The 27,839-nt window shown below is 38.6% G+C and overlaps 1 protein-coding gene across 1 annotated transcript in view; it reads right to left on the reverse strand.

The window, feature by feature from the left end:
• M1AP (meiosis 1 associated protein) overlaps positions 1 to 27,839 on the reverse strand; it is a 61,604-nt gene that overhangs the window by 25,467 nt on the left and 8,298 nt on the right. The window contains exons 2-5 of the mRNA XM_005869461.2: positions 21,789 to 21,974; positions 19,797 to 19,965; positions 4,060 to 4,233; positions 341 to 503 (exon numbers count right to left, since the gene is read on the reverse strand). Coding sequence (XP_005869523.1) covers positions 341 to 503; positions 4,060 to 4,233; positions 19,797 to 19,965; positions 21,789 to 21,974 — 692 coding nt within the window. The remainder of the gene's footprint in view (positions 1 to 340; positions 504 to 4,059; positions 4,234 to 19,796; positions 19,966 to 21,788; positions 21,975 to 27,839) is intronic.

The following is a 27,839-nucleotide window of genomic DNA, read 5'->3' on the forward strand; positions in this document are numbered from 1 at the left end:
CCCTTTGAAGCATATCTCTGTCCTGGTGCCTAAACACAATATGTACTCAATAAACATTTTCTGCTGACCTTGTCTTGCCCTGCATTCAGAGACTTTCTGGATTTCCAATCCTCATCCAGACCTCAGAGTGTCCTACTGAGGCACATCTCCATCATCTGCTCATTTGTCTCCATGTGCGGAGCAGCTTGACTGCGCTTTCATGCCCACACCTTAGTTGCTGCTTTGGACCTGATTCCCGCCTGCCTGCAACTTGGGGATGTCCTCTATTTCTGGACTTTCTAGCCATGGAACCCATAGAATCAGCCTTTGCATGGATTGGGGAGGTTCCCATGACCCATACTTGATCACCCGGAGCTTGTAATAAGAGGCCGATGACTGGGAAGCCATCTGGTAGAGTGTGCTGAAGTCTCCTTTGGGGTCATCCATTTTCAGGGAGCCATCAGCTGTGCCAGGCAGTAGGGACGGGCTGAGAAGCCGCTCTTGGAGATCACATTTCAGGCACACTACAGAAAAAAAGAAAAGGAAAAAAAAAGGCATTGGGGGAAGGATGCTTGTCACAAGTTACCTCAGGCTATGTGATAACATCTGCCACCCATTCCACCTCCATTAGCTAAGTAAGAATTGGGAGAAGGCAGGAGAGTGGAAGGCAGGAGAGAAGAGAGGTTGGTTTGGGAAGGCAGAGCAGGTCTGGAGCCTACAGTATTGCACTACACAATAGGTAGCATTTTCTGGGTCTGACATGATTTTTACTTGTTTTACATCTGGGTTGGCTGAGCTGTGCCTCATAGTGAGAAATCTGGCTTGTGATCCAGTCTGAGAGGAACGTGTGTCCTTTGGGGAGAAGGCAGCTAACACTACAGCATGCAGAGACCCTTTGGCAACCACACACGGAAACGTTGCCTCTGCTGCTTCCCTGTGGCTAAATTTTGGCAAGATTACAGGTCAGATGAAAGCAGAGCAGGAAAGCAGAAGTCAGGCAGTCAGCTGACAGCCACTGTTCCTCTGTGGGCTCTTCTAGGGGCATTTGACACCAGGGAAAGAATAAGTTCCTGAAATAGTTTACTGCTAAATTCCCCAAAGAAACTAAAGTATAGAACCTTCTGAGCCTTGGAGCATTACTGTGGCATTAGATCACAATTCTGAGGGGGCCTCAACTAGGTATGAGTTATTATTCATCAAGGTCTTATGCTCATCTGCATTAAGCTTCTGCTCCAGCAGGTGTGCTTACATGCCACAGTGAGTGTGCAATGTTCTGTTGCACTAAGCTTGGATCCTTGATATTACAAAGGTTTTCAATACACTTTATACCAGGTTTGAATACTGTTAACAAAGCTATGAATATACAAATGTGGAGTCCTTGTGAGAAGGCTAGTAGTTGATGTTGTAACTATACTGACTGCAATATGAGGTAAAAACAAAAGTAGAAATAAGGTAGAAAAAAATAGGATGACAGAATAGATGTCAGGTCCAGCTGGCCCTCCTGGGGTCAGCAATCAGACCTAGGCATTAATTTTGGGTGAGGCACCTCTGGTGTGTCCCAGAGTCCAAGAAGTCAGTAGGAGGGAGTTTGCCTAGGACTCCAGCTTCCCCTCATTTCTGTGTGCCTGACTTCATTGTTGGGCCCCTGGGTTTTAGGATTGGACAGGTGTATTAAACTGGCTGAGGTTTTCAATTCTGATGGAATTAAAAATCACCCAGGGAACTTTTAAAAGATACTGAACTCTATTTCACGCCAGTCAAATGGGAATCTCTGGGGATCAAGCTCAGCTGTTGGTATTTAAGAAAAGTTCTTCACGTGCTTTTTAATGCAGTCAGTGCTGAGAACTATGGGAACAGTAGTCTTAGCAGTGTTTTCAAAGTTGTTTTAGTAGGTCTTAGACCAGGGGTGGGCAAACTTTTTGACTCGAGGGCCACAATGGGTTCTTAAACGGGACCGGAGGGCCGGAACAAAAGCATGGATGGAGTGTTTGTGTGAACTAATATAAATTCAAAGTAAACATCATTACATAAAAGGGTACGGTCTTTTTTTTTTTTTTAGTTTTATTTATTTCAAACGGGCCGGATCTGGCCCGAGGGCCGTAGTTTGCCCACGGCTGTCTTAGACCAAGGCACGCTTCTCACCACACAGAACCTAGGTGCCGAGGTGGCAGACTCCAAATCCAAGGAATGAGGAAAGGCACTCATCCGAAACTGATTGTGCACTCTGTCCATCACAAGGAGGCCTCTGAGGGAAGCATCTATAGTGGGGTGAAGGGCCATAGGCAGCTACAGAAGAAGGTGGTATGAGGTGGAGCCCTTAAAGAAGGAGAACTTTATAAGGAGGAATCAAAGTGAACATCTTAGGGGCAGTCCTCAAAAGATTCTGTTGTAGAAGAGCTCAGGGTTTTGTTTTGTTTCATTTTTTTTGGTAATGAGCCACATATGTAGAAATCCACGTGTGTGGCAATGCATTAGTTTTTTAAACAATGGGTAACTACAGTCTGGTCTTTATTGTGGTTGCATAACCTCTTAGGTGGGTCATACCTAACGCTGAGTAGGTCTACTTTCCCCAGACCTCATTCCAACTATGTCTGAGCATCTGGATGCCAGTGAAGTCCTCCCCAGCAGAAGAGCTGATGAGTCTGGATCTAAGTTCTACCCTGCACCATGAGGATCTATGGATTGCTGAAAAATGGTTGTAGATGAAGACAAACATTCGGGCTCTGATCATGGTGCTGAAAGTCATGGAAAGAGAGAGGGCAAAATAGAGAAGTTCTCAATGGTACCATGAGCAAATGCTGTGCAACATTGGGAGAAAGGCTGGTTTCAAGAGTTCCTGGCCTTTGAGCTCCCTTCTCTCCTTAGTAAGAAAAGTGAATCCCTAGCCTCTTTGTTTAGAATTACCCAGCACGAGGCAGGCTGAGTAGTAAGGACATGCCCCAGCTCTGGAAGTAGATAGACTTGGTATATCTTTCCCTTTGGGGCCAGGAGTCTGAACCCATTTTGAACAACTCCCAAAGACACACCTTGGTCCTCTCCCTTTGAAGCGGGGCCTTAAGGAGTCAGCTTTTCCAAACTGAGTGTGGCTGACTGTACTGATGGGCCCATTTGCAGGCCCTTGTCACCCTGGGTCCTGAGCCAATCTTTAAAGGGGATGGAGACTAGAAATGGCCTTACCCCTATCATCTACTGGGACCTGGAATGAAGTATCCCTACCAGACAGAACAATATCCAGGGCCATGTTGGCATGTTCAAAACACTGACTGATCTCTTGTTTTTCATTGCCAGAATGTACTTTGTGAAATGGTCTTGGGCCTCTAGATATCCTCTCTGGGGCCTGCCTTGGTAGTTGCTTTTGATGTCTTCCTATCCAGAAGACCTCTATTTATATGGATTTTAAAATTTGATTTTTATAGAGAGGAAGGGAATGGTGGGGGGAGAGAGAGAAAGAGAGAGAGAAAGAGAGAGAGAGAGAGAGAGAGAGAGAGAGAGAGATATCGACTGCCTCTTGTACCACCTAACCCCTGACCAGGGAGGGATCGATCTCTCAAACTGGGTATGCACCCTGACCTGGAATCGAACCAGTGACCCTTTGGTGCATGGGACAATGCTCAACCAACTGAACCACATCAGCCATGGCCAGAATACCTCTGTGTAATATTGGTTTAGTCTTGGTTCTTTTCCTCTACTCACAGGCCCTGTTGATATTGTTGAGGTGCCAGCATGCCTCAAATTATAGTGTCATGAATATCTATCTCATTAATAAGAAAAAACTTGAGAAATACATGATTTACTGTGCTCTTATGCAACATAGCTGCTGTGTGTTATTGAGATGTCTAAGTCTTTGCCTCTAAACTAGCAGTCCCTTGTTATCTGGGCTTAATTACATTCAGTTTTCTAATCGGTCACTTTTTAGAAATTTTCCTACTCTGCCTGCTTATACTGGACAACTTCATCCAAATCCTCCTCTAATCCCTAAACCTCAAGGACTCTGTATTCTGATGACTCATCAATCTTGAGTACTAATCCTAGACTAGGATAATCATAGCTTATATAGTATGTTTTCTTAGGAGTGTATACTTGGCTTATCTCTGGCTCTGGAAATGTTGCTGAAAGACTGTGAAGGAAGAAGAAGATGAATATGTTCTTGGTCTGTTCCACTGTTATGTAGCCAGGCTTTGAAGAAAACCTCCATGCTGACAACATCATTGTCTATAGTCTGAAGGTCAATGTCAGTTCCCAGGAAAGAGCTTTCTGCAGAATAAAGGGAAAGAGTAGTGAAAGTGTTTAACTCTTTAATTGTAAAATTTGAAAAATATAACATTTTAAATGCATCATTTTTTGACCCATCAATTCTACCTCTAGATATCTAGCCTATAGACATTCTTGGATAGCACACAAAAAGACATATGCAAAGATGTTCAGCACAGTATTGTTATAATAACCAATAATCAAAACCTAAACAGGAAGCAATTCAAATGCCCACCAATATGGGAATATTTAAATAAATTATGGCACAATCAAACTATGGAGTATTACGCAGCTGTTAACAAACAAAGTAAAGCTAAATGTGCTGACATGGAAAGCTATGAGGTAGTAAGTGAGTAAAAAAAGTTGTAGAACAGATGTACAGTATGAGCCCATTTATATAAAAATAAAACTAATGGCCTAAATACATACATGTGTATGTAAATGTATTTTACAAAGGTCTGGATGGCTACCATCAAACTGTTAACAGTGGACAGGAGTAGAAATGGGGCAGTTCTGAAATACATTTCTTTTTACTATTCATATTTCTATACTGTTTGAATTTTATTTTAATCATGTATTTCTTATATTTAAAATGCATTCTGGAAAAAAAACTCAGTAAAATAATACAGCAATGTAAGTTAAATAGTTAACAAGGGGGAACTTCAGCTTTATGTTGTTGTTTCATAGTGAAAATGTATTCAATTATTACTTCTTTCATAAAAATAAAATTTAAAAGGATGAAAACAACAACAACAACAAAAAGATGAACTCTTGGGCCCTACCTTCTGACACAGATTATACAAGTTTGTCATTGGTGTGCTGTATCTCACAAGTGTGATTAGCAGCCCAGAAGACAGAGATGGTGGAGTATGATTTGATACCAAATATGAATGAATGGAGCCAGGTGGGTGGGTGAGGAGGCTCTGCTAGTCTACTTCCTGTTTCAGGCAACACTAGCTCAGGAACTGGGATCTGGGTTCTGCAGGTAAAGGTTGTCAGTAAAAGCCAAATATAAGGTGGTGGAGGAAATGAGGCAGGAGCTGGAAAGAACTTTGTTTTTTTTTCTTTCCTGACCATGAGGGGCTCTCTGAAATACGTTTACAAAGAGCCTAAGAAAAGCCAGTTGCTCCAATGAATTAACTTCTGTGTATGACTCATGAACCCCAGGGAGAAGGCTGGTTTATTTCTAGAACGACATTCCTGAGGACAAGTATGCAGAGGTGGCAGACTTTCCACAGGGAACAAAGGGCTTCAGTCCAATGTGTTGGTACCCACACAGGAGAGGTGTGGTGAGACCTAGATGACTTCACATCATATTGAATGACTTATTCTTTGGCTGAAAAGGGGCATCACATGCAATTTTCTTGTGACATGTGTGAAAGAAACTCTACCATCTTCTGTGGATAGTTACAAGGATTCATTAGTGAATTAGTTATTTCATTCATTTAAGCAGTAATATTTATTATGTAGAACTAAGATTAAATACCACACAGTGTACAAAGATATATGAAACATATGGTACTCTGTGCTCTTTTGGAGTTTATAAAGCAACATTATATATATTTTTAAAAAGGAATATTTATTGCAGTTATAAAGGAACATTATTTTTTTTTTATCCTCACCTGGTGATATGTTTATTGATTTTAGAGAGAGAGGAAGGGGGAGAGAGAGGGAAAGAAACATTGATGTACAGAGAAACATTGATCAGTTGTCTCCTGTATGCGCCCTGACTGGGGATTGAACTTGCAACCTTGATGTATTGGGACAACACTTTAACCAACTGAGCTACCTGGCCAGCAGAGGAACATTATTCTTGACCATTCCTCCTTAAACTCTACTGCAGTGATAAATATGAAGTCATTGTCAAAGGGACATTCATCATAAGTTAAGAGAAATGTTTTTTTATTTTTATTTTTGAAAGGTTCTTTTAAATAATATGAATCTTATTTTGTCACAGATAAAACAAGAAATAATTTAGATTTCTGAGCCTGGACTTCACCTTGAATGACATATGGAAATGACTGAACAGCTTCTCTTCAGGGAGGCAAAATAATTATTAAAACATAAGGAGGCAGATACAGAACTACAGAAATGAAATTGAGCAAAGGATCTCAGAAAACAGAAAGGATAATATTACTTAGAGTTCAAACAACAGGATTTTAAAGAGAAAAAGTGTTTCATTTTCTCTCCCCAGGGATAGGATAGAAGAGTAGAAACTCCTCCCATGGGCCATATAAGGAGACAACAAAAAGTTACTCCCAGCAAGAATCTGGACATAAAATTAGAGGTTTTCCTCAGGTAGTTAAACCATAAAATCAACAGAGTGGTGAGATCCATAAATACAAAAAAACCCCCCAGTGATCTTAAGAAAGGAGAGTGGTTTACTGACCAGAGCAAGCCTGGGCTGGAGCCTATGGATGGCACTGGCTTATCCAAAGGATGAATGTGCCCCTTAGAAGGGGAGAGGGTTGGCCAGAAATGGAGCACAGAGAAAGGCAGCAACAGGGGCACACACTGACAGCATTCATCCCAGAGTGGCTCAGTGTAGAGGGCGTGCTGGCTCAGTGATGTGTCCCAATGGCAGGATATGTTTGTCAAGTCTCTGCTCCCTTTGGTGATGATGGTGGTTATGATTCTCCCTCTAAAATATTCTGGTTTATACTTTGGTCTTGAGTCTGATAGGGTGAGTCCATCTCTGAGAGGGTGCTGACAAAATAACTTTCCAATCCTGCAAAGCTGAAGAAACAAGCCTGAAACATGGCATCTCTATGAAGGATAATGACAGTCTTCCCTGCAGATACCCATCAACATTCCTGAAGTTCTTTCCAATTTCTCAACCTACAGGTTCTTTTTCGGGAGAGCCACAGAGCAGAATTTCTTTCTTTGAAAACGTGCTCATGTAATTTCCACCCAGACACTGTGCAACAAGTTTGAGTCTGCAGTTTTGCAGGCTCAGGAGGGAGTCAGCAGCTTCTCAGACAGTCACGTGGTCCAAGCTAACGGCTAATGTGTAAAAAGCAGAACACCCTAGAGGGAGAACTTCTTTTTCATTTTCTGTCAGTGGAGTAGGCCTTGTGCCTGGACCATGGCAGTAACCACTTTACTGTCCTATCAGGCTCCATTCCTTCTCCTTCGTACGTACTACTACCAGCCAAAGTTTCTAAAGTATGGTTGCATCAGATCCCACCTTTGCTAAAGAGTACATCCTGCCTTCCTGTTCTCATCTTCCTCATTCCCCTCACTCGTCCAATACCATTGGTGATACTCATTACTCCTCAAACACCTGGCCCTTCCCTTTTTCTATGATGGCTCACAGGATTCCTCCCGTCTCCACCTGTTGAGATCCCATATTCCAATCCCCCTCAGGTAGTTTGCATGGAGCTGAAGCTTAGCAAATGCCTGTTGAATTAAACAATAAGTTAAACAATTGCTTCCTCCTCCTCAGCTCTCATTAATTTTTCCTGTAACTCTTCTGCTTCAGCTAAGTTAGCCTCCTTACCTCATGACTTCCTTCCTTCCTTAGTGCTTTTATTACTCTGTCAATCTATGGCCTGCACCTCCCCCAGAATTCAACTCAGCAAGCGCTGACTTTGTCCCAGAAGCTAGCTTAATTACATCCTTCCTTATTCAGTTTTAATCAGCATCCCCTGGATATCTGTGGGCTTCATTTGGTCAGTGCAAACTATACTTGTTCATTGGTTTCTTCTGAAGGTTTTTATTTTCTGTGAGTTTTTGAAACATGGTGGGATGTAGTAGAAAGACCAGGGTTTGAGTTGTGACTTGAAAGTTGTTAGCTTTGTGACTTTGAGCAAAGTGGGAATGGTACAACTTATTTCAGTGATAGTGAGGCATAAGAAGTGAGATGACTATGAATAACATGCAGTAGGTTCAACAAATGGCATTTTCTTCCTTTACTCGTCATCAACAGAATGATTTGCTTTTATAGGACAAGAATGTGCTTTCCTTTTTAAGACATTTCCTCCTATCACTTCCCTTGGTGACTGCTTCCTCCCCACCACCAACATAACTAAGAACACCAACATTTAGTGCTGTGTCCCTCACAGGTACAGCTCAATGTGCTAAACCTGGGGATGGGGAGGAGACTTCTCACTTCTCAGATGTTGAATAGCAGTGCCCACATTGACTGGTGAGCAGGGCACTGGGCACTGGATAAACCAGGTCCTACTGAGGGTATGAAATAAAAAGGTTGCCAGAGTGAGGGTGCAGGCAGCTCTAAGTGTGTGGGTGGTTAAGACAAGGGGGGAAGGCCTGATTCACTGCAGCTGATACAGCAGCCAGCATTCACATTCAGTTTTTGGACTTATCCTGCCCCACTGTGGCCACAAGCAGTAACAGCCTTCACTGAGGTTCCCCTCTACCCCCAATTTCCTCTTTTTCTTTTTTCTTTTCTTTCCTTTCCTTTTCTTTTCTTCTTTCTTTTCTTTTCTTTCCTCTTTTCTTTTCTTTTCTTTTCTTTTCTTTTCTTTTCTTTTCTTCTCTTCTCTCTTCTCTCTCTCTCTCTCTCTCTCTCTCTCTCTCTCTCTCTCTCCTATTTATTTTATTGTTGACAGTATCACAGATGTCTATTTCTTTATTGTACTTTCTGAGAGATTTCCATGACCTTATCTTTCAACATTTAAACTAAAAAAAATATTTCTCTTATTTTAAATTTTCATCAAGAAGCAAGATTTTTTTGTTCTGTTTTTTTATAACTTCCTTTTAAAAAACTTTAAAATTAAATTTATTGGGGTGACATTGGTTAATAAAATTATATATGTTTCAAGTGTACAATTCTATAATACATCATCTGTATATTTTATTGTGTATTTACCACCCAAAGTCAAATCTCCTTCCGTCATCATATATTTGATCCCTGTTACCCTTCACTATTTCACCCGTTTCCCCCTGGTAACCACCACACTATACTGTTGTCTGTGTCTATGAGTCTTTGTTTGTGTTGTTTGTTCATTTGTTGCTTTCAGTTTTACATTCCACATATGAGTGAAATCGTATGGTTCTTAACTTTTTCTGTCTTACTTATTTCAGATAGAAATAAGCATGAGCTCTTTTTAAGCTTTTCTGGAGGGGCCACAATAATGAGAAACACTAAGAAAGCCTAATCATTGAAGATAAGGTAATGCCTACAGCAGTCCTTCTCAGAAGTCAACCTAAAATCAGGGTTACAAAATCGAAATGTGTAAACTTAAAAATGGGAACATTTAACACTTTGGCACACATATGCATAGATAATGGCTGCATTTCTCTCTTGACATAGAATGTCTAAAGTAGAGGCCCAGGAAAATGGAGCTCTTGGCCAGTCCTGCACATCCTCCACAGTCCTGCAAAGGCCCTGACCTACAGGCTAGCCATGTTTCTTTCCAAATGGGGATACAGTGCAGCCCCACCACCAGTCCCAGGCTTCTGCCCCATGAGAAATACACAGGCCTGAGAAAAAGTGATTCTAAAAAGATTACTCTCCTAGCCAAAGTAATTGCTCTAGTTTGACATATGGGTAATTCAAGTCCCAGAAGGAGAGAAGAGGGGGAATAAGACAAAAAATACTTGAAGAAATAATGGCAGAAAGTTTCCCAAATTGGGTTAAGGATATAAATTGACATATTCAAGAAGTTCAGTGAGCCCCAAATGAGAAAGAAATCCATGCCTAGTCACATCATTGTAAAGCTGCTGAAAGAACAAACATAAAGAGAATATTCTTGAAAGCAGCCGGAAAAATGATACTTCATATACAGGGGAAAGTAATTAAAACTGTGACTTTTAATGAGAAACCATGGGCAGTAAAGTGACATCTTTAATGTGCTAAAAGAAAAAAAGATCCTGTCAATCCATAATTCTATATGCAATAAAAATATCCTTCTAGAATAAGAGTGAAATATACATTTTTACAGAAATAAAAATTAAGAGAATCTGTAATCACCAGAACCACGCTGCAAGAAATACTGAAGTTTTTTGAACTGAAAGAAATGATACCCAAGGAAAAATTGGATCCTCAGGAATGAATGAAGATAATTGAAAATGGTTAATATAAAAGACATAGTTTCTCTTAGTTTCTTTAAAATACACAGAATTAAAGGGGAAAAAATAAAATACACAGAATTGTTTAAAAGAAAATTTATAATGTTGTCTTGTGTAAATTATAAGGTAGATGCAATATCATGACAACTGTAACAAAAAGTCGGTGTGTGTGTGTGCATGTAGGGAATAAATAGACCTATATAGTTATAATGTTTCTATATTTGACATGAAATGGTACTATATTAATTCTCAGTAGGCTGAAAAAAAGTTTAAAAATAGATTTTAATCCCTACTTATGTGAAGTATTGTAATTCAACATTTTATGTGAAGTGGGACTATTTTGACTCAAGTATACTGTGAAAAGTTAAGGATATATAACATAATCCCTAGAGCCACTAAAAAATAAGGCAAGGAAATATAGTTAAATGGCAATAAATTAAAATAGAATTCCAAAAACATTTAATAACCTGAAAGAAAGCAGGAAACAGGGAAAATATGAACAAAAGACAGAGAGGACAAAAAAACCCCATACAAATAAAATGGAAGAGCTAAATTCAATCATATCAATAATTACGGTAGATGTGAATGGACTATACATTCCAAATAAAAGGCAGAGATTAACTGAATAAAAAGTGAACTCAATTATATACCATTTATAAGAGGTAAACTTTAAGTAGAAAGATACAAATGGGTTGAAAGCAAATAAATGGGAAAAGATGAACCATAAACACAGTAAGACCTAAAGGAAATAAAAACATATGTCTACAAATATTTATGTATAATATTTGTGGCAGTTTTAGTCACAACAGGCAAAAATTGGAAACAATTGAGGTGCCCATTAACAGGTGAATGGTTAAACAAAATGTGGCATGTTCATACCACATAATATTACTCAGCAACAAAAAGATACAACAGAAAGACATGAACTACTGATATAAACAACATGGATGAATCTCAAAATCTGAATGGAAAAAAATCAGACACAAAAGAAGAATATACTGTATGATTCCATTTACTACTATATAAAATGCAAACTAATCTGCAGACAAATAGTAGAACAGTAGTACGCACCAGGAACCGAGGGAGGGATGGAGTGGATATAAAGGATAAAAGGAATCTTTTGGGAGTGATAGAAATATCTTGGTTGTGGTGATGATTTGTGGGCATATTCAACTGTCAAAACTCATTGAATTGTACACTTCAAATGTATGCAATTGTAGTATGTAAATTATTTCTCAACAACATTGGCGAAGAAAATGGCTAATAATCCCAATTTTCAAATAACTTTATATTTTCCATCGAACTCTAAAAAATTATTTAATTCAATTTTAAAAAGGGAAGAGTTCTTTTTCTGAGGCCATGGCTTCTGTTAATGAAATAAATGTCTCTCTGTGTTAAAAATGTTTAGGTAATAAATACAACAGTGGTTGTAATTTAGTTCTAACACCACAGGGAAATGACTTTAATGCAAACTCACGGAACAGCAAACTCAAGGAACAGCTGTATTTTCTGGTCTATTTTCTAAGACTCTAAAAGGGGAAACAAATTAATACGTGGAATCTGACAATTGCACTGAAGCACCCCGCCCCTACTGGAATCCTTTAGGAAGCAATGAATCTTTATCTTCTATGTTTGGGTTGTTAACATGTGGTGTTTCCTTAGAACACATATGGATAAAATACTTTTCCAAAAGAGCTTGACATCGATCGCTGGCAAAGTCTAGGAGGAAATATTAAACAGATGGTTTGTGAGCACTTAGAAAGGAACCTGATATCCTTGTGTACAAGGCTGAGAGATGTAGGCTGGTTGACAGCATCATTAGATTGATTTGTAACTGTTTGAAAGACTTACATACCCAACGAGTTCAGACTTTTGTCAACCTGAACAGATGCCCTCTGGATGCTCAAGTGCATTGATCACCGTGGCCTTTTAAGTTTTGGCATATTTATTACTTATGCAGTCTTTAGAAAGCTATTATGAAATTTTTATTATATGCAAAGGAATACATGTAACATATATGTAAGCTATGAAGTATAGCAGCATTTGAACACTCACAAATCCTTTATTCAACTTAAGACGCAGAATATCATCAATACTAAGATATCTGTATGCTTTTCCCTGGTCTTCTCTAAGGGAAGCTTGCCACACTGAATTTTTTTTTTTATCATTCCTTTTCTTTGGAAAGTAGTTTTATTATTTTAAACAAAATATTTATTATTTTAGTTTTGCTTGAGCTTTATGAAGAGGCACCGTATTGTATATATCTGGTTATCTGCTTTTTTCTCAATATTAAGATTCATTCTCATTGTTGTATGTAGCTGTGGTTCATTCATTTTCATAACTGTATAATATTCTACTTTGTGACTATACCTAATAATATTTATTCATGCTTCATTCAATGAACATTTGTGTGGTTTCTAATTTTTGGCTTTTTGAATAATGTCAATATTTACATTCTTGTCTCCAGGTGCATATGGTAAAAGCTTTTTTCTGGCAAACTGCTAGGAATAGGGTATTGTGAATGTTACTTCAACAAAATGACAAGTTGTGTACCAATTTACATTCTTTCTATCATTGTATAAGACTTTCCATCGCTCTGCTGTTGTCAATACTAGTTATTCCCTTGATTGATGGCTCTTCTATGCGGTTAGCTTTGGCTGCTGGAATTGGCAGGCTTTTCTAGATCCCAATTAGGGATTTGCTCTATGGTGTAGAGTTGGCTTATATGTAAAGAGGACACAGAAAGATAGAGAAGGCATCCAGCTTCCCGCATGAGAGGTATACTTCTTCATATTTGTATTTCTTTTTTAAACTATATTTTTATTGATTTTGGAGAGGAAGGGAGAGGGAGAGAGAGAGAGAAACATCAATGATGAGAGAGAATCACTGATCAACTGCCTCCTGCATGCCCCCCACTGGGGATTGAGCCCACAACCAGGGTATGTGCCCTTGATCACAATCAAACCCAAGACCCTTCAGTCTGCAGGACAATGCTCTATCCACTGAGCCAACTCAACTAGGGCCATATTTGTATTTCTTAGATCAACACTTCCTAGTCCTCTTTTAAGAGCAAAAAAGAAATGAAATAAATAACAAAACTGTGGAAAAACTGTATATTATGTTACATGAAAACAAAAAATTACATACATGAATTATAATTATGTAACCTAAACATGATTGTGGACACCTTGAGAAACAACGTGCAAAAATAAATTAGTGTAATGAGGAAGTGAGACTATGAATGATTTTAAATTAAAAAAATTTTTATGGTCATATCTTCTTTTCAATAAAAAAATATTAGAGCCTGATATTTTCTCAGTTAAAAGACACATAGCGCTGGCCAGTTTGGCTCAGTGGTTAGAGTGTCAGCCCATAGACTGAAGGGTTGAGGGTTCAATTCTCTGTCAAGGGCACATATCTCAGTTGTAGGTTCCATCCCCGGTCCCAGTCAGGTGCATGTGGGAGGCAACCAGTCAATGTGTCTCTCTCACATCAATGTTTCTCTCTCTCTCTCTCTCTCCTCCTCTTCCCTCTCTTGCACTCTCTCTCTAAAGATCAATGGAAAAAGAAATATCCTCAGGTGAGGATTAAAAAAAAAAGACATGTAAAAAAGTACTACCCCCTACTGATATTAACCAATAACATTTATGTACTGCTCACATGTGTTAGGCACTGTCCTAAGTGCTTTACATGCAAGTTGTATTTAATCCTCATGAAACCCATGTAAGGTAGCTACTATGATTAGCCCTATTTTATAATTGAGAAAATCCTATATAATAAAGAGGTAATATGCAAATTAACCCTCACACCCTCACAAGATGGCTGCCTACAACCAGGCCGGCAGGGGGGTTAGTGAGGGATGACCAAATGACTGAACAAGCAGGCTGTGTGGGGCAACCAGACAGGCAGGCAGGTGAGCAATTAGGAGCCAGCAGTCCAGGATTGTGAGAGGGATGTTCAACTGCCGGTTTAGGCCCGATCCCTGGGATCAGTCCTAAACCAGTAGTCGGACATCCCCTGGAGGGTCCTGGATTGGAGAGTGTGCAGGCTGGGCTGAGGGGATCCCCCCATGCACGAATTTCGTGCATTGGGCCTCTAGTTGTAGAATAAAGAGCTTAAGCAACTTGTTCAAGGTCACACTGTTCTTCAGTAAAATGTAAAAATCCCACTGGATGGTTATTTATATGGTGATGAATTTACACATTGGAATACCTCACAGATATTAAAAGGAATGGGTTAGAACTCTATGTGCCAATATGGATAAAAATATTGGGTATACAGTTAAATGGAAAACATAAAAATGCAGAGCAATAAGTACTGTATAGTCCCATTTGTATAAAAGTAGATAATATCAATAACAATAAGAATGTTACATGTATGCCCAGATCCATACATGTGTAGGGAAAGCAACTCAGTAGAACGTGTTCTATATTGCTGATGGTGTTTACCTCTGAATGGTAGAATTTTGGGTCATTTCAAACTGTCTATATTATATTTTTATAACATTTAAATCTATATAACTTGTAATAACAAATTACACTAACCAGACAAGCCCTAACTGGTTTGGCTCAATGGATAGAGAGTGTTGGCCTGTGGACTGAAGGGTCCCAGGTTCGATTCCAGCCAAGGGCACATGCCTGGGTTGCGGGCTCGATCCTCAGTATGAGGCATGCAGGAGGCAGCCAATCAATGATTCTTTCTCATCATTGATGTTTCTATCTCTCTTTGCCTCTCCCTTCCTCTCTAAAACCAATAAAATATATTAAAAAAATAAACTAACCAGACAAAAGCTACTAATACAAAGAGTGCTAGGCAGAATCTTCCAGCTAATTTTAAAGAAAAAGAGAACAAGTTAGATCAAGTAGGAGGAGATGAAAGAAAGTACTATTTACCATAGTTAGAAGAAAACATACAATATAGACTACATAGGCTGAAAATTTATAGAAAACCCTAACAGATATAAATGTGACTTAAAGTTAACCTTTTCATTTCAGACCCTATTAAAGAACTTTCTAAAATGTGAGTCTACTTTCTTAATTTCTAAGTTCACTTTTTCTTTTATGATTCTGGGTCTTTTAGAGTCTGCAAGTCATCTCTGTGATGATTAGTTCTCACTGTAAAGGGCTGTACTCAAGAAGAGGGAATTTAGACCAATCAAAGGATACAGTCTCATAGTTACTTTTTAAATTTATCTGCAATATCAACATTTTCTTATAACATGTTTTCTTTCTTTTAAAAGTGGACTATAGACCATTTTTATTTAATTGATGATCATGGTTATCAGAGTTTAAAAATTATATGTAATAGATTCAGGAAGTGTTTGAATCAATTCATGATGTTCATGGGCTACAAAGGGAAGGTATGGGTGATTGTGATATGTCCCTAACTATTTCAGTTGGTGTCTAAGAGAATGACCATGACCTTTCCCAAATAATTTGATTTTTTTAGCCATTCATTTATTTATTCAACAAACATTTATTGGGAGTCTATTATGTGCCAGGTAGAATGATATATGCTGGTGATACAAAGATATTTTAGACATAGTCATATCCTCAGGTAACTCATAGTCCACTTGGGACCTAGCTATTAAAAAAATCTCAGAGGCTGGCTGGTGTTTCTCAGTGGTTGAGCATCAGCCTATGAACCAGGAGGTCATGGTTCCATTCCCAGTCAGGGTACATGCTGGGCTGCGGGCTCGATCCCCAGTAGGGGGTGTAAAGGAGGCAGCTGATCAATGATTCTCTCTCATCATTAATGTTTCTATCTCTCTCTCCCTCTCCTTTCATCTCAAAATCAATAAAAATATATTTAAAAATAAAAGTAAAAAATCTCAGAAATATTATACCATCTATATACAAAAAACTTTTAAAATGTTAATAACAATAGCTAACTTATACTGAGAACTTATGATGTACTAAGTAATTAACATACATGAGTGATCTCATTTAATTCCCACAACAACTGCATGGGGTAGGAATTAATAACTAAGGCTTAGATAGGCTGAGTACCTTGCGCAAAGTCACATTAGCTAGAATGTGATAGAACTAAAATTTAGACTTAGGCAACCTAATTCCAGATCATGCGTCCTTCTGAGAATGAGAGAAGCTAATGTTGCCAGTCTCTTGATAAGGACACCAAGATGAAACAAAACATAATAGAATAAAGGAATTAATTATAAGGCAAGTACAGGCAAAGCAGGAAGATTTCAAACCATGAATCATTTGTACACTTACCCCACAAAGAGAAATTACAAGCAATTTGTGGGATGCTGTATTATTTATAAGCAAATAGGAAGTTACTGGAAGAATCATCAGCAGTGACACAAAGTAGAAAGCTCCTTTCCTGCATTTAAAAGCTCTTCCATACATCTCAAGCCACTATCAATTCTAAATAAAGGCATCAGGCAGCCTCAGAGTACTCCGAGCTCTGTTAGAGATACAGTAAGTTCTTTCTGGGTATAGTCACTGAAGGGAGAAAAGGGCATAGTCCTTGCCTGATCTGTTTATGGCCAAAGAGAAAGGAAAAGAGTTTCTTACTCACAAATTCAGTTTGAGAACCCATTGGGAAAGACTATGAATGGAGGATGGGGAACTATTATTGCCTCACTTGGGTCATGGCTCACTCTGACTAGAAAGGTGGAAGTGTTACTAGAGATAGGGGATGCAGGGGATGCTGGGCAGACCGAGAAGTCTCCACAGGTATCATTGTCATCAATTCATTCAACAGTATCTACTGATAATCTAGTATATGCTACACTCTGGGACACAAAAATGAGTAAGACAAATTTCTAATTACTGCAGAGAGAAAAAGATATTAAGTATTTTACAATTTTAGGAGAGAAGGCAAAATTATCATACTATAACACAGTGGTAAACAATTCCATATGGTATATATAAAATGCTATATTGTATGGTGCAGACCACAAGTGATGTGGTTGTTCTAAGGAAAGGAAAATCAATATGGTAGTCACAAACGTGAATTAGGCCTTAAATGATGGGGAGGATTTGGCTGGAAGAAGATAAGGGAAGGAATTTAGAGGAAAGAAGAGGGAATTCAGAGGAAAAGGCTACTGCGAATGGAGGGATGGAGAGAGAAAGAAGGGCAGTCAGTGAGGAGACTGACTTGAGGAAAGCAGAGTGTGTGCAGTAGGGGAGAGCTAATCACCACACAGCTAAGGCTGGTTACCCACCCTTCCTCCCTGACCAGAATAATGTCAGTGGTCTCAGGATGCTGGAAGGATCCACATGTGTCAGAATCTGACAGGAATCTAGATACCAACCCCCTGACTAATTAGGGGGTAAAGGGCAGAGTAAGATTATCCATTTGCACCAGGAAGAGATCAACGGTATCAGAACACTGGGGCACCTCCCTGGTGCATAACCTTGGAGAAGGCCAATACAGCTAGAAAGGACTGCTAGAGGGTAAACTGTAACTTGAATGTTAGATAAATTAAAACTAGTTAAGAACCTCTTAAACTCCATAATTTGGGAATCTCTTCTTGACTTCCTGACTAAAATATTTTAATAAATTTCCATTGTCTTAGATGGACTTAGGGCATATATGGCCCTTCTTGATCTAATCCTTGCCTACCTTTACAGCCTCATTCCACCTCTGCCTGATGAAGTTCCAGTCATAGGGAACCATGGGCATGTCTCTGCAAGTTTGACTCATCTTGCTTTCTTATGTCCCTGGGTTCCCCGTTTGAGTGTCCATTTCCTCTTCTGCTTGGTTACTTCCTATTGCCCTTTAAGACTCGGTTTGAAGATTTTTTTTTTCTTTTGGAAGTGTAGGATTATGGGTGATTTATGTAGAATTTATTGACAGGGCCATGGATGCCACTGGTTGCTGCGTGGGGGTGGGCAGATAGTGGACACCAGGACTGGGAAACTGGTGACTGAGAACCCATTCTGCAGAGATGGAGGGATGTAGAGACAGAATGCGTGTGAGCAAAAGCTCTAATGGCACCTGCTTCATTGCTCCATCAAACTTCACTTACAAATCATAAATTCAAAGATAAAAATTATTAAGGATGCCATGACAGCAAACGAAGAGTATTAAATCCTAAGCATAGGGCTTTTATGAGTGCAGGGCCCTGTGAGGCTGTGCTGGCCATAAGCCCATGAATCCAACCTTGCATAAAAGTCTGTTCATACAGCATTGATTAATAGCAAAATGTAATAAAGCAAATTTTTCATTAATAAGTGATTAAAAAATAAATCATGGTCCAACCACACAGCAAAAAAAATCATGTAGCCAGTAAAAAATGAGACAGATAATCTTATAGACACTAACATAGATAGCTACTTAAAATACTAAAGTAGAATATTATGCATGTAACTATCCCATTAAAATATTAAATACAGCTGGCCCTCCATATTCACAGGCTTGGTATCTGTGGATTCAACCAAGTGGATTGAAAATGTATGAGAAAAAATGTTACGTTGTTTTTGATGTCTTATGTAGTTATGCCTACTATGGTTTCATCTATACTGAACATGTATAGACTTATATATTTTTTTTTAATCCTCACTGAGGATATTTTTCCATTGATTTTTAGAGAGAGTGGAAGAGAGAGGGAAAGACAGAGAGAAATATTGATGTGAGAGAAACACATCAATTGGTTGCCTCCTGCAGGGGCCGGGACCAGGGTCCAGGCCCAGGGAGGAGCCTGCAACCAAAGTACGTGCCCTTGACCGGAATTGAACCTGGGACCTTTCGGTCTGCAGGCCAATGCTCTACCCACTAAGCCAAACTGGCTAAGGCCATACTTTTCTTTTTGATCAGTATTTCCTAAACAATACAGTATAACAACTATTTACACAGCATTTACATTGTATTAGGTATTACAAATAATCTAGAAATGATGTAAATTATCCTGATGGATGTGCATAGGTTATATACAAATTCTATACCACTTTACATAAGGGACTTAAGCATCTGAAGGTTTAGGTGTGCATGGAGATTCTGAAACTAATATCCTGCAGATACCCAGAGACAAATGTATATAGAAGAATGTCTATCTAAAGCAGGGGTGGGGAACATCTGGCTGGTGGGCCATATAAGGCCCACAAAATTATTTGGTCTGGCCCTGCCAAGGCATTAGGGGTGAGTTAATTAAATGTTTGACCAAATATAGCAGGCTAGTTATTAAGCTGATAAGTTTGTATGGCCCTCGAATGATGTTATAAATAACCAAATGGCCCTTGGCAGCAAAAAGGTTCCCCATGCCTGATCTAAAGGAAAGTTGGGAGGAATACCTGAATCTCTTAAAAGTGATTAGAGGAGGAAATAATTTTTACTTTTTATACCTATTATATTTCAGGCTTTACATGAACATATATTGTTTCTGAAATTAAAAATATGATTATAATTTAACTCTAACACCTAGAAACACATGTCTGACCCACAGTGAAATCTGTTGGCTTCATTTTATTTAAGAACGTAAAAAGACCATGGAAAATAACCTTCCTGACCTGTAAAACACTGCGCATTAAAATTCTTACCTTCTTTTTATCTTTCCATTTAATTCTTACCATCATTGCTGGACTCTTCAATAGGGGATGCTGAGTCTGTACATTCTAGGGCTTCCTTCGTGATCTCAACCACCTGAAGCCTCCTGACCCTGACTAGGTCTGTGTCTTTCAATCCTTTCTCCAATTGTTTGACCACCTCTTTTCCAGGCTGGGAAGTCAGAATAGTAATCTGGAAATAAATCCACAAATCAATGTGTCTGCCTTCCCTGGTGTACAGAGTGAGAAACAGGTTAGATCTAGAGAATAAACACAGGAGAAATCTGTGGTAGTAGCTATTGTCTTCAGGGCAAAGAAGAGGCTTAATTGTAACCTACAAATCAAATTTCATTTGACATGTTATTTTGGGATCATCACAGGACTCTTCCAAACAGGGTGAGCCTACCCTAAACAGAGACCAGGGAGGTCATCCCCCTAGTTTTAGTTTTTTTCAGATTTCTTGAAGCACTAGTGTCTGTCCTGCTCAAAATGCCTTGACTTTATGAGGAAATAAAGAACATTGGATCCTTAAATTCCACTCACTAAATGTGAACTAAATAGCAGAGAGCCTACATGCTGCTTTTTCACAGTGGCGCTTCCATGTAGATTTCTTTCCTTGTTCAACCTGGATCTAGCTGCGCTGTTTCTTTTGCTCTTAACTCTAAAATGTATTCAGGGTGGAAGGAGTCAATGGGGGTAAAAGGGAGACATCTGTAATACATTCAACAATAAAGATAAATGAAAAAAATGTATTCATCCTTGATCAATATATCTGACCTGAAGGAATATTGAGGTGTTTGTGTATAACGTGAATATTTGATTCTACCTGAATGAATATACTCTGTTTTTATTAGCAGTTTTGCCTTAAATTTGAAACTCTGGGAAGCAATTCTTTTTTGTACTTAGGCATTCTGATTGAGGAAGAGAGATGCAGATGAAAGCACAATTATTTATTTATTTTTTAAATATTTTATTGATTTTTTAACAGCGAGGAAGGGAGAGGGATAGAGAGTTAGAAACATCGGTGGGAGAGAAACATCGATCAGCTGCCTCCCGCACACTCCCCACTGGGGATGTGCCCGCAACCGAGGTACATGCTCTTGACCGGAATCGAACCCGGGACCCTTCAGTCTGCAGGCCGACGCTCTGTCCACTGAGCCAAACCGGTCAGGGCAACACAATTATTTTTTAAACTGTTTTTAAAAATCTGTTTTATGCCTGAGGTTACCAGAGACTGAAAGTGTTTTTAACTCACACTCACACACTCAGTACAGTATGCAGTCATAACTTAATTATATATATATATATATTTTTAAAAATATATATTTTATTGTTGTTTTTCAGAGAGGAAGGGAGAGGGATAGAGAGTTAGAAACATCGATGAGAGAGAAACATCGATCAGCGGCCTCCTGCACACCCCCTACTGAGGATATGCCCGCAACCAAGGTACATGCCCTTGACCGGAATCGAACCTGGGACCCTTCAGTCTGCAGGCCGACGCTCTATCCACTGAGCCAAACCGGTTAGGGCTCTTAATTATATTTTTAAGATTGTCTCAGTCTGGCAACAGAATTTTAGAAATATTTACACTTCCACATTTGCTAATCCCAAGAAAAGTTACTCATTTTGGTGCTAAGATTTGATTAAATTCTTAAGAGTACCCAGAATGTATAAATATAGTCAGCCATCTAGGCAGTTTAACGATTGCTTTACAAGTTCCAAAAATCCAAAGGCAGATGGCATATTCAGATTTTATCTGATTTCAGTTTTCCCTTATAATTCACTGTAGTCCCCATTTTTAGAGCTCCTCTCTATACCTAGCTGTGTAGTAAGAATTGCACAGGTTACAGGACAAAGGGACCATGTCTCCTGCCTGCAGGAAGCTGAAAACCTAGTCTTGAAAATGACATTCAATGTGTATGAAACATAGAACAATATAAGAATGATAAATAAGGAAGCATTTACGTGGACTGAAATGGGAAGATGGCTTAGACTCCTGAGGCCAGCATCTCCTACCTCCAGGGAAGTGTAGGTCAGAGCTGAGCCTGTGGTCACATGTCTGCTGTACTGTTTGAACTGCTGGAGCCCATCTTCTACTGCCAGCTGCAGAGAAGTACCTTGTGGTCTGAAACAACCTTCTCTCTGTAGTGTGCGGATCTCTGAGATGCAGGTCTGCAGCCTGGCAAAGTTCCCTTTCACTTGCTGCAGAGAAAAATGAATCAAAGATACAAATCTTCAGTGACCCAGGTTTCAGATTAATTGGGAGTCTAACTTCATTATCATTTATCCCTCCTCAGGAGTCCCTTCTGTTTATTTGATCAACATTAACTGAATGCCTACTACGTTCATTCTAGGCACTACACTCAAATCTTCCCTATATCAGAAGAACGAAAATTTGCAGCCAAAGGGCTTCGATTATATGGAGTTACCAGAAAGAGGAAAGGAAGGTCCAGTTGTTACTACTTAGTTTTACTAGTTTTACTTTGGGGTGGCCTGCAAATTGGAGGCTTAGCAGGGCTACTCTTAAACATTATCTTTATTTCTCAGTCAGTCTAAGCAGTGGCAGCTTCTTTATTCAAAAGTGGTGTTTTCCCAGAAATGAGGATTTTGATGTGGTTGATCATTTCATAACTGGTAAGGTCCTACCTAATCTGCTCTTCAGGACTACTTCAGTAAGCAAGAGATGTTTGGTTTTGTCTGCAGTCAGCTTAAGGAGCCAAGAGATAAACTTGTTCTCCTCACCTTCCTTTATAAAACCTTGCTATCAGGAAGTGTTCTAATATAATCTGATTCTAGGTCAATGTTACATCTCCTAAGGATATATGCATTTTGAATAAATGTGGAATGAAAATTTGTGACACTATTTGAAGAAATTCCAAGCCTCAATAGCAGGTGTGGGGTGGGAGTAGATGGGAAGGATAGCCAAATTAGTCCAAAATCTCATTGTAGGTCATACACGATAACTATGTATGGTGCCAGGTAGGTCCTGGAAATATCGGAGGAACACTTTGTAAAGTATATGCTTATCTAACCACTATGCTGTATACCTAACTAAAACTAATACAAAATAATATTGAATGTAAATTATAATTTTAAAAAATAAAAAAATAAAGAATTGGTAAGATCTTCACAGTAAGGGAATTCTGCTGAAACTGCTTTGAGAAAAGATTAATCACTTTGGTCAGATTTATTTATATTAATGTCACAATGGATATAAAAGGAATTCTAATATTTTAATTATGATCCCTGGGTCATGATTCCTTATAAAAAGTTCAGGATTATTTGATTATACTCATAAATTAAATGTGAGGAGTTATATTGAGGTTTTCAGTTTGGGCAGGACTCCTAGTTGATATCGTTCTCCTTTTATATTTTGAGCTAACTCTGCAGATAGAAAACGTCAGATGCTTATATAGGTCAGAGGCAATGGGTTTAAAGTAACATTCTTCCTTAACCAAAGATTCAGTTGTTCTATACATAAGGTAATGGCATTGTTCAGTGATTTTCTTGAGCTTTTAACCAGGTTTGAATTTACTGTTTTTTTAGGGGGAAAAAGTGGCTTGTAATTTTTCCTGAGATACAGAACAGCCTGCCTCTCCTAATAGAGTAACTAAGGGATCAAGGGATTCATCCAGGGCCAGATGTGCTGAGTAGTGCCAGATGCATATAACTTAGTCAATTGAGGAGGGGGGGAAATCCTTTTACCTTTGTTTGGAACATGAGCTCATTTCTCAAAAAGCATCTTATGCTGGATACCTTCCATTTTGTCCTTCCAGGTTACTCTCGACTTTTCTCTACCACTATTGCCTGAGTGAAGATAGATATTACAGGCAAATATGTTCATGGGACAGACATGCACAAGGAAAATGGCACAATAGAAGAACGTATCTGCCACATGGCCATAAATGTCAGTGTCACTTTCACTCTGTCCTCAGTATACTCCTAGGTATATAATCAGTGGATTATATACAGTAAGAGTTATACAATTTACTCACCCATTTACCAGTTAACAGACATTCTGTTTTCAGTTTGAGGCTATTATGAATAATGCTGCCATGAATATTCATGTATATTTATTTGTGTGAATGCATGTTTTCATTTCTGCCAGGTAGATTCCTGGGGTGGAATTGTTGGGTTATATAGAAGGTATATATTTAACTTTTTAAGAAATTGACAAACTATTTTCCAAAGTGGTTGTATCATTTAACCTTCCCATCAGCAATGAATGAGGGTTAAAGTTTCCCTGCATTCTCACCAACACTTGGTATTGCCTGTTAGTATTGCCTGTCTTTTTAATTGCAGCCATTCCAGTGAGTGTGTAATGTTAACTCTGTTTTTCTTTAACTTTTTATTTTGAAATAACTATAGATTTACACAAAACTAAAAAAATTGTACATAGGGAACTTGTGTAACCTTCACCTAGTTTCTTCCAGTGGTTACATCTTACATAACTAGAGCACAATTTTAAAACAAAGAAATTGACCTTAGAACAATGTGTGCATAGGGTTCTATATCATATTATCACATCTGTAGATTCGTGTAATCACCACCTCAGTCAAGATACAGAATTATTCCCTTACCACAAAACTCTCCCTTGTGCTATGCTTTTATAGTCACCTCTGATAGGGGGGACTTATAATCTAATAGAGCACCTGAATTAATCTGAAAAGTAATCATATTATTTAAGAACATAAAAAGACCATTATTTTAAATCTTAGAACACATATACTTATGTGAATAGGGGGTTAAGTTTCTCATATGTAAATAGGGGGTTAGGTTTTTCTTTTCAAGGCCTGTGCAAAGCAATTGAGGTGACTCAGCTGTGAATCCAGCAAGCAGAACCGATAAACATGGTCAGGACGACCCACCAGGAGTCAAAACATTATCTCATCAACATCATTTCATCACCTGATGACTAATTACAATAGCTGATGTCTGTGGATCCCCAGGTCCCTGGCCCCTTCCCCTTTATAATCCTGTTCCCTGCACCTTGGCTGGAAGGCAGAATTTGATGCTTGTAAATGCCTGTCTTCTTGGTTGGCTAGCCTTCTCAATAAACGCGCAATACGATTCAAACCTGAATTGTTATGGGACACAGCGACAGGCAGCTGAGCCCAACGTGGGGGTTTCCTGGTAACATCTCCAGCCCCTCCCATTTATAATCCTTGGTAACCATTAACCTGTTCTTATTCTTTATAATTTTGTCATTTTTGGAGAGTTACATAAATAGAATTGATGTGTGTGACCATATGAGATTGGCTTTTTTTCCCCCCACTTAGCATAATGCTCTCGAGATCCATCCAAATTGTATGTGTTCATTTCTTTTTATTGCTGAGTAGTATTCTATGGTATGGATATATTAGTTTGTTTAATCATTAATCTATTAAGGGACACTTAGGTTGTTTCAAGTTTCTGGCTATTACAAATAAAGCTATTGTTAATATTTAAATATGTGTTTTTGTGTAGATGTAAATTTTAATTTTTCTGGGATAAATGTCCCAAAGTGCAGTTGCGGTGTTATAAAGTAAGTGTATGTTTAGATTTTTAAGAATATTACAAACTATTTTCCAGAATAGCTGTGCCAGTTTATATTCCCAGCAGCAATGAATGGGAGATCCAGGTTCTCTGCATCCTTGATAGCATTTGGCAGTGTTACTATTTTTTATTTTAGCTGTTCTAATTTGTGTGTAGTATTATCTCATCATGGTCTTAATTTGCACTCGCCTAATGGCTAGTGATGTTGAATATCTTTTCATGTACTCATTTGCCACCTATATAGCCTCTTCATTGAAATTTCTCTTCATGTGTTTGGCCCACTTTGGAATTAGATTTCTTTTTAATGTTGTGTTGAGACTTCTTTGTATGTTCTAGATATGAGTGCTTTGTCAAACTCGTGATTTGGAAATATTTTCTTCCAGTCTGGAGTTTGTCTTTTTATCCTCTTGACAGGGTTATTTGCAGAGCAAATATTTTTAATTTTGATGAAGTCCAATTTGTCAAGTTTTTCTTTTATGGATTGTGCTTTTGGTGTCATATCTAGGAATCTTCACCAAGCTCTAGGTCCTGAAGATTTCCTCCTATATTTTCTTCTAAAAGTTTTAGTTTTACATTTAAATCTACTAGTATAACCTATTTTGAGCTAATTTTATTTTTATTTTTTAAAATATATTTTATTGATTTTTTTTTTACAGAGAGGAAGGGAGAGGGATAGAGAGTTAGAAACATCGATTGGAGAAAAATATCATCAGCTGCCTCCTGCACACTCCCTACTGGGGATGTGCCCGCAACCAAGGTACATGCCCTTAACCGGAATCGAACTGGGACCGTTGAGTCCACAGGCTGACGCTCTATCCACTGAGTCAAACTGGTTAGGGCTGAGCTAATTTTAAAATTAAATAAGAGGTTTAGGTTCAGGTTTATTTTTTTTTCATGGGTGTCCCATTGCTACAACACCATTTGTTGAAAAGGCTATTCTTTGTACATTGAACTGCTTTTACATCTTCATAAAAAATGAGTTGTATATATTTCACTGGATCTATTTTTGTGTTCTCTGTTTTGTTCCTTTGATCTATGTATCTATTCTTCCACGAATACAACACAATCTTGATTACTGTAGTTATATGATAAGAGGATATTTTATAACACTAAGTTAGAATAGAAAAAGTTTCAAACTAGTAATATAATCTCTCTACTTCAAGAAACTAGAAAAGGAATAGCAAAGTAAACCCAAAACAAGCAGGAGGTAGAAAATAATAAAGAGTATAAGTCAATGAAATTGAAAACAGAAAATTGATGAAACAAAAAGCTAATTCTTTGAAATGATCAATAAAATTGACAAACCTCCAGCAAGATAGACAAAGGAAAATAGAGAAGATATAACATCTATATCAGGAATGAAACCAGGATTGTTCTTACAGACCTAGTAGACATATGAAGGATAATAAGAGAATACTATAAACAAGTTTGCATATATAAATATGAATACCTAGAAGTGGACTAATTTCTTTAAAAGCACAAAGTACCACATCTAATATGAAATAAATAATTTTAATAGCCCTATCACTATAAAAGAAATTTAAAACTCCTGAAAAAGTAATTTCTAGGCCTGGATGGTTTTACTGGAGAATTGTACCAAATGTTTAAAGAAAAATTAATATCAATTCTATACAATCTTTTTCAGAAAATATAAGGAAAGGAAACTTTTACCAACTCATTTTATGAGGCCGGTTATTACCCTAATACCAAAAACAAAGAGAGTATAAAGAAAGAAAACTAAAGACCAATATTCCTCATAAATATAGATTTTAAAAAAGAATATTAAAATAATATTAACAAATATAATTCATAAAAAATTATAATCTATCTATCTATCATCTATCTATCTATCTATCTATTTAAAAAAAGAGGTAGGCCCTGACAGGTTTGGCTCAGTGGATAGAGCGTCGGCCTGCGGACTGAAGGGTCCCGGGTTTGATTCCAGTCAAGGGCATGTACCTTGGTTGCAGGCACATCCCCAGTAGCAGGTGTGCAGGAGGCAGCTGATCGATGTTTCTCTCTCATTGATGTTTCTAACTCTCAATCCCTCTCCCTTCCTCTCTGTAAAAAATCAATAAAATATATTTTAAAGAAAAAAAAAAAGAGGTAGTATGCAAATTAGGCTGGGACGCCTTAACGGGTCACGACCAGACAGGAGAAGGTTGCACGTGCAGGTGAGGCCTGGAGCAGAGACAGAGACAGACACAGGGGGGCCTGCCCGAACCAGAGGAGCAGCTCCGGTGGCCTGGAGCAGACACAGGCAGGGGGGCAGGGGGGGCCTGGGGCAGAAGTCAGGCGCGGGTCCCGGCCGCCCGTGGTGTGGGTCAGGCCTGACTTCCACAGCGGCCCACAGGGTGCCTCCTCCTACGGTGGGAGGCGGGCGCCTCCTTGCGAGATTTCAATTGTGCGTTGGGCCTCTAGTCTACACTAATAAAAGACAAACATGCAAATTGACCATACCTTTGCTACGCCTTAAGCCACGCCCACCAGCCAATCAGAGTGACTATATGCAAATTAACCCAACCAAGATGG

The sequence above is a fragment of the Myotis brandtii genome, unplaced genomic scaffold (genome assembly GCF_000412655.1).
Source record: "Myotis brandtii unplaced genomic scaffold, ASM41265v1 scaffold294, whole genome shotgun sequence".
NCBI classification, from domain to species: domain Eukaryota; kingdom Metazoa; phylum Chordata; class Mammalia; order Chiroptera; family Vespertilionidae; genus Myotis; species Myotis brandtii.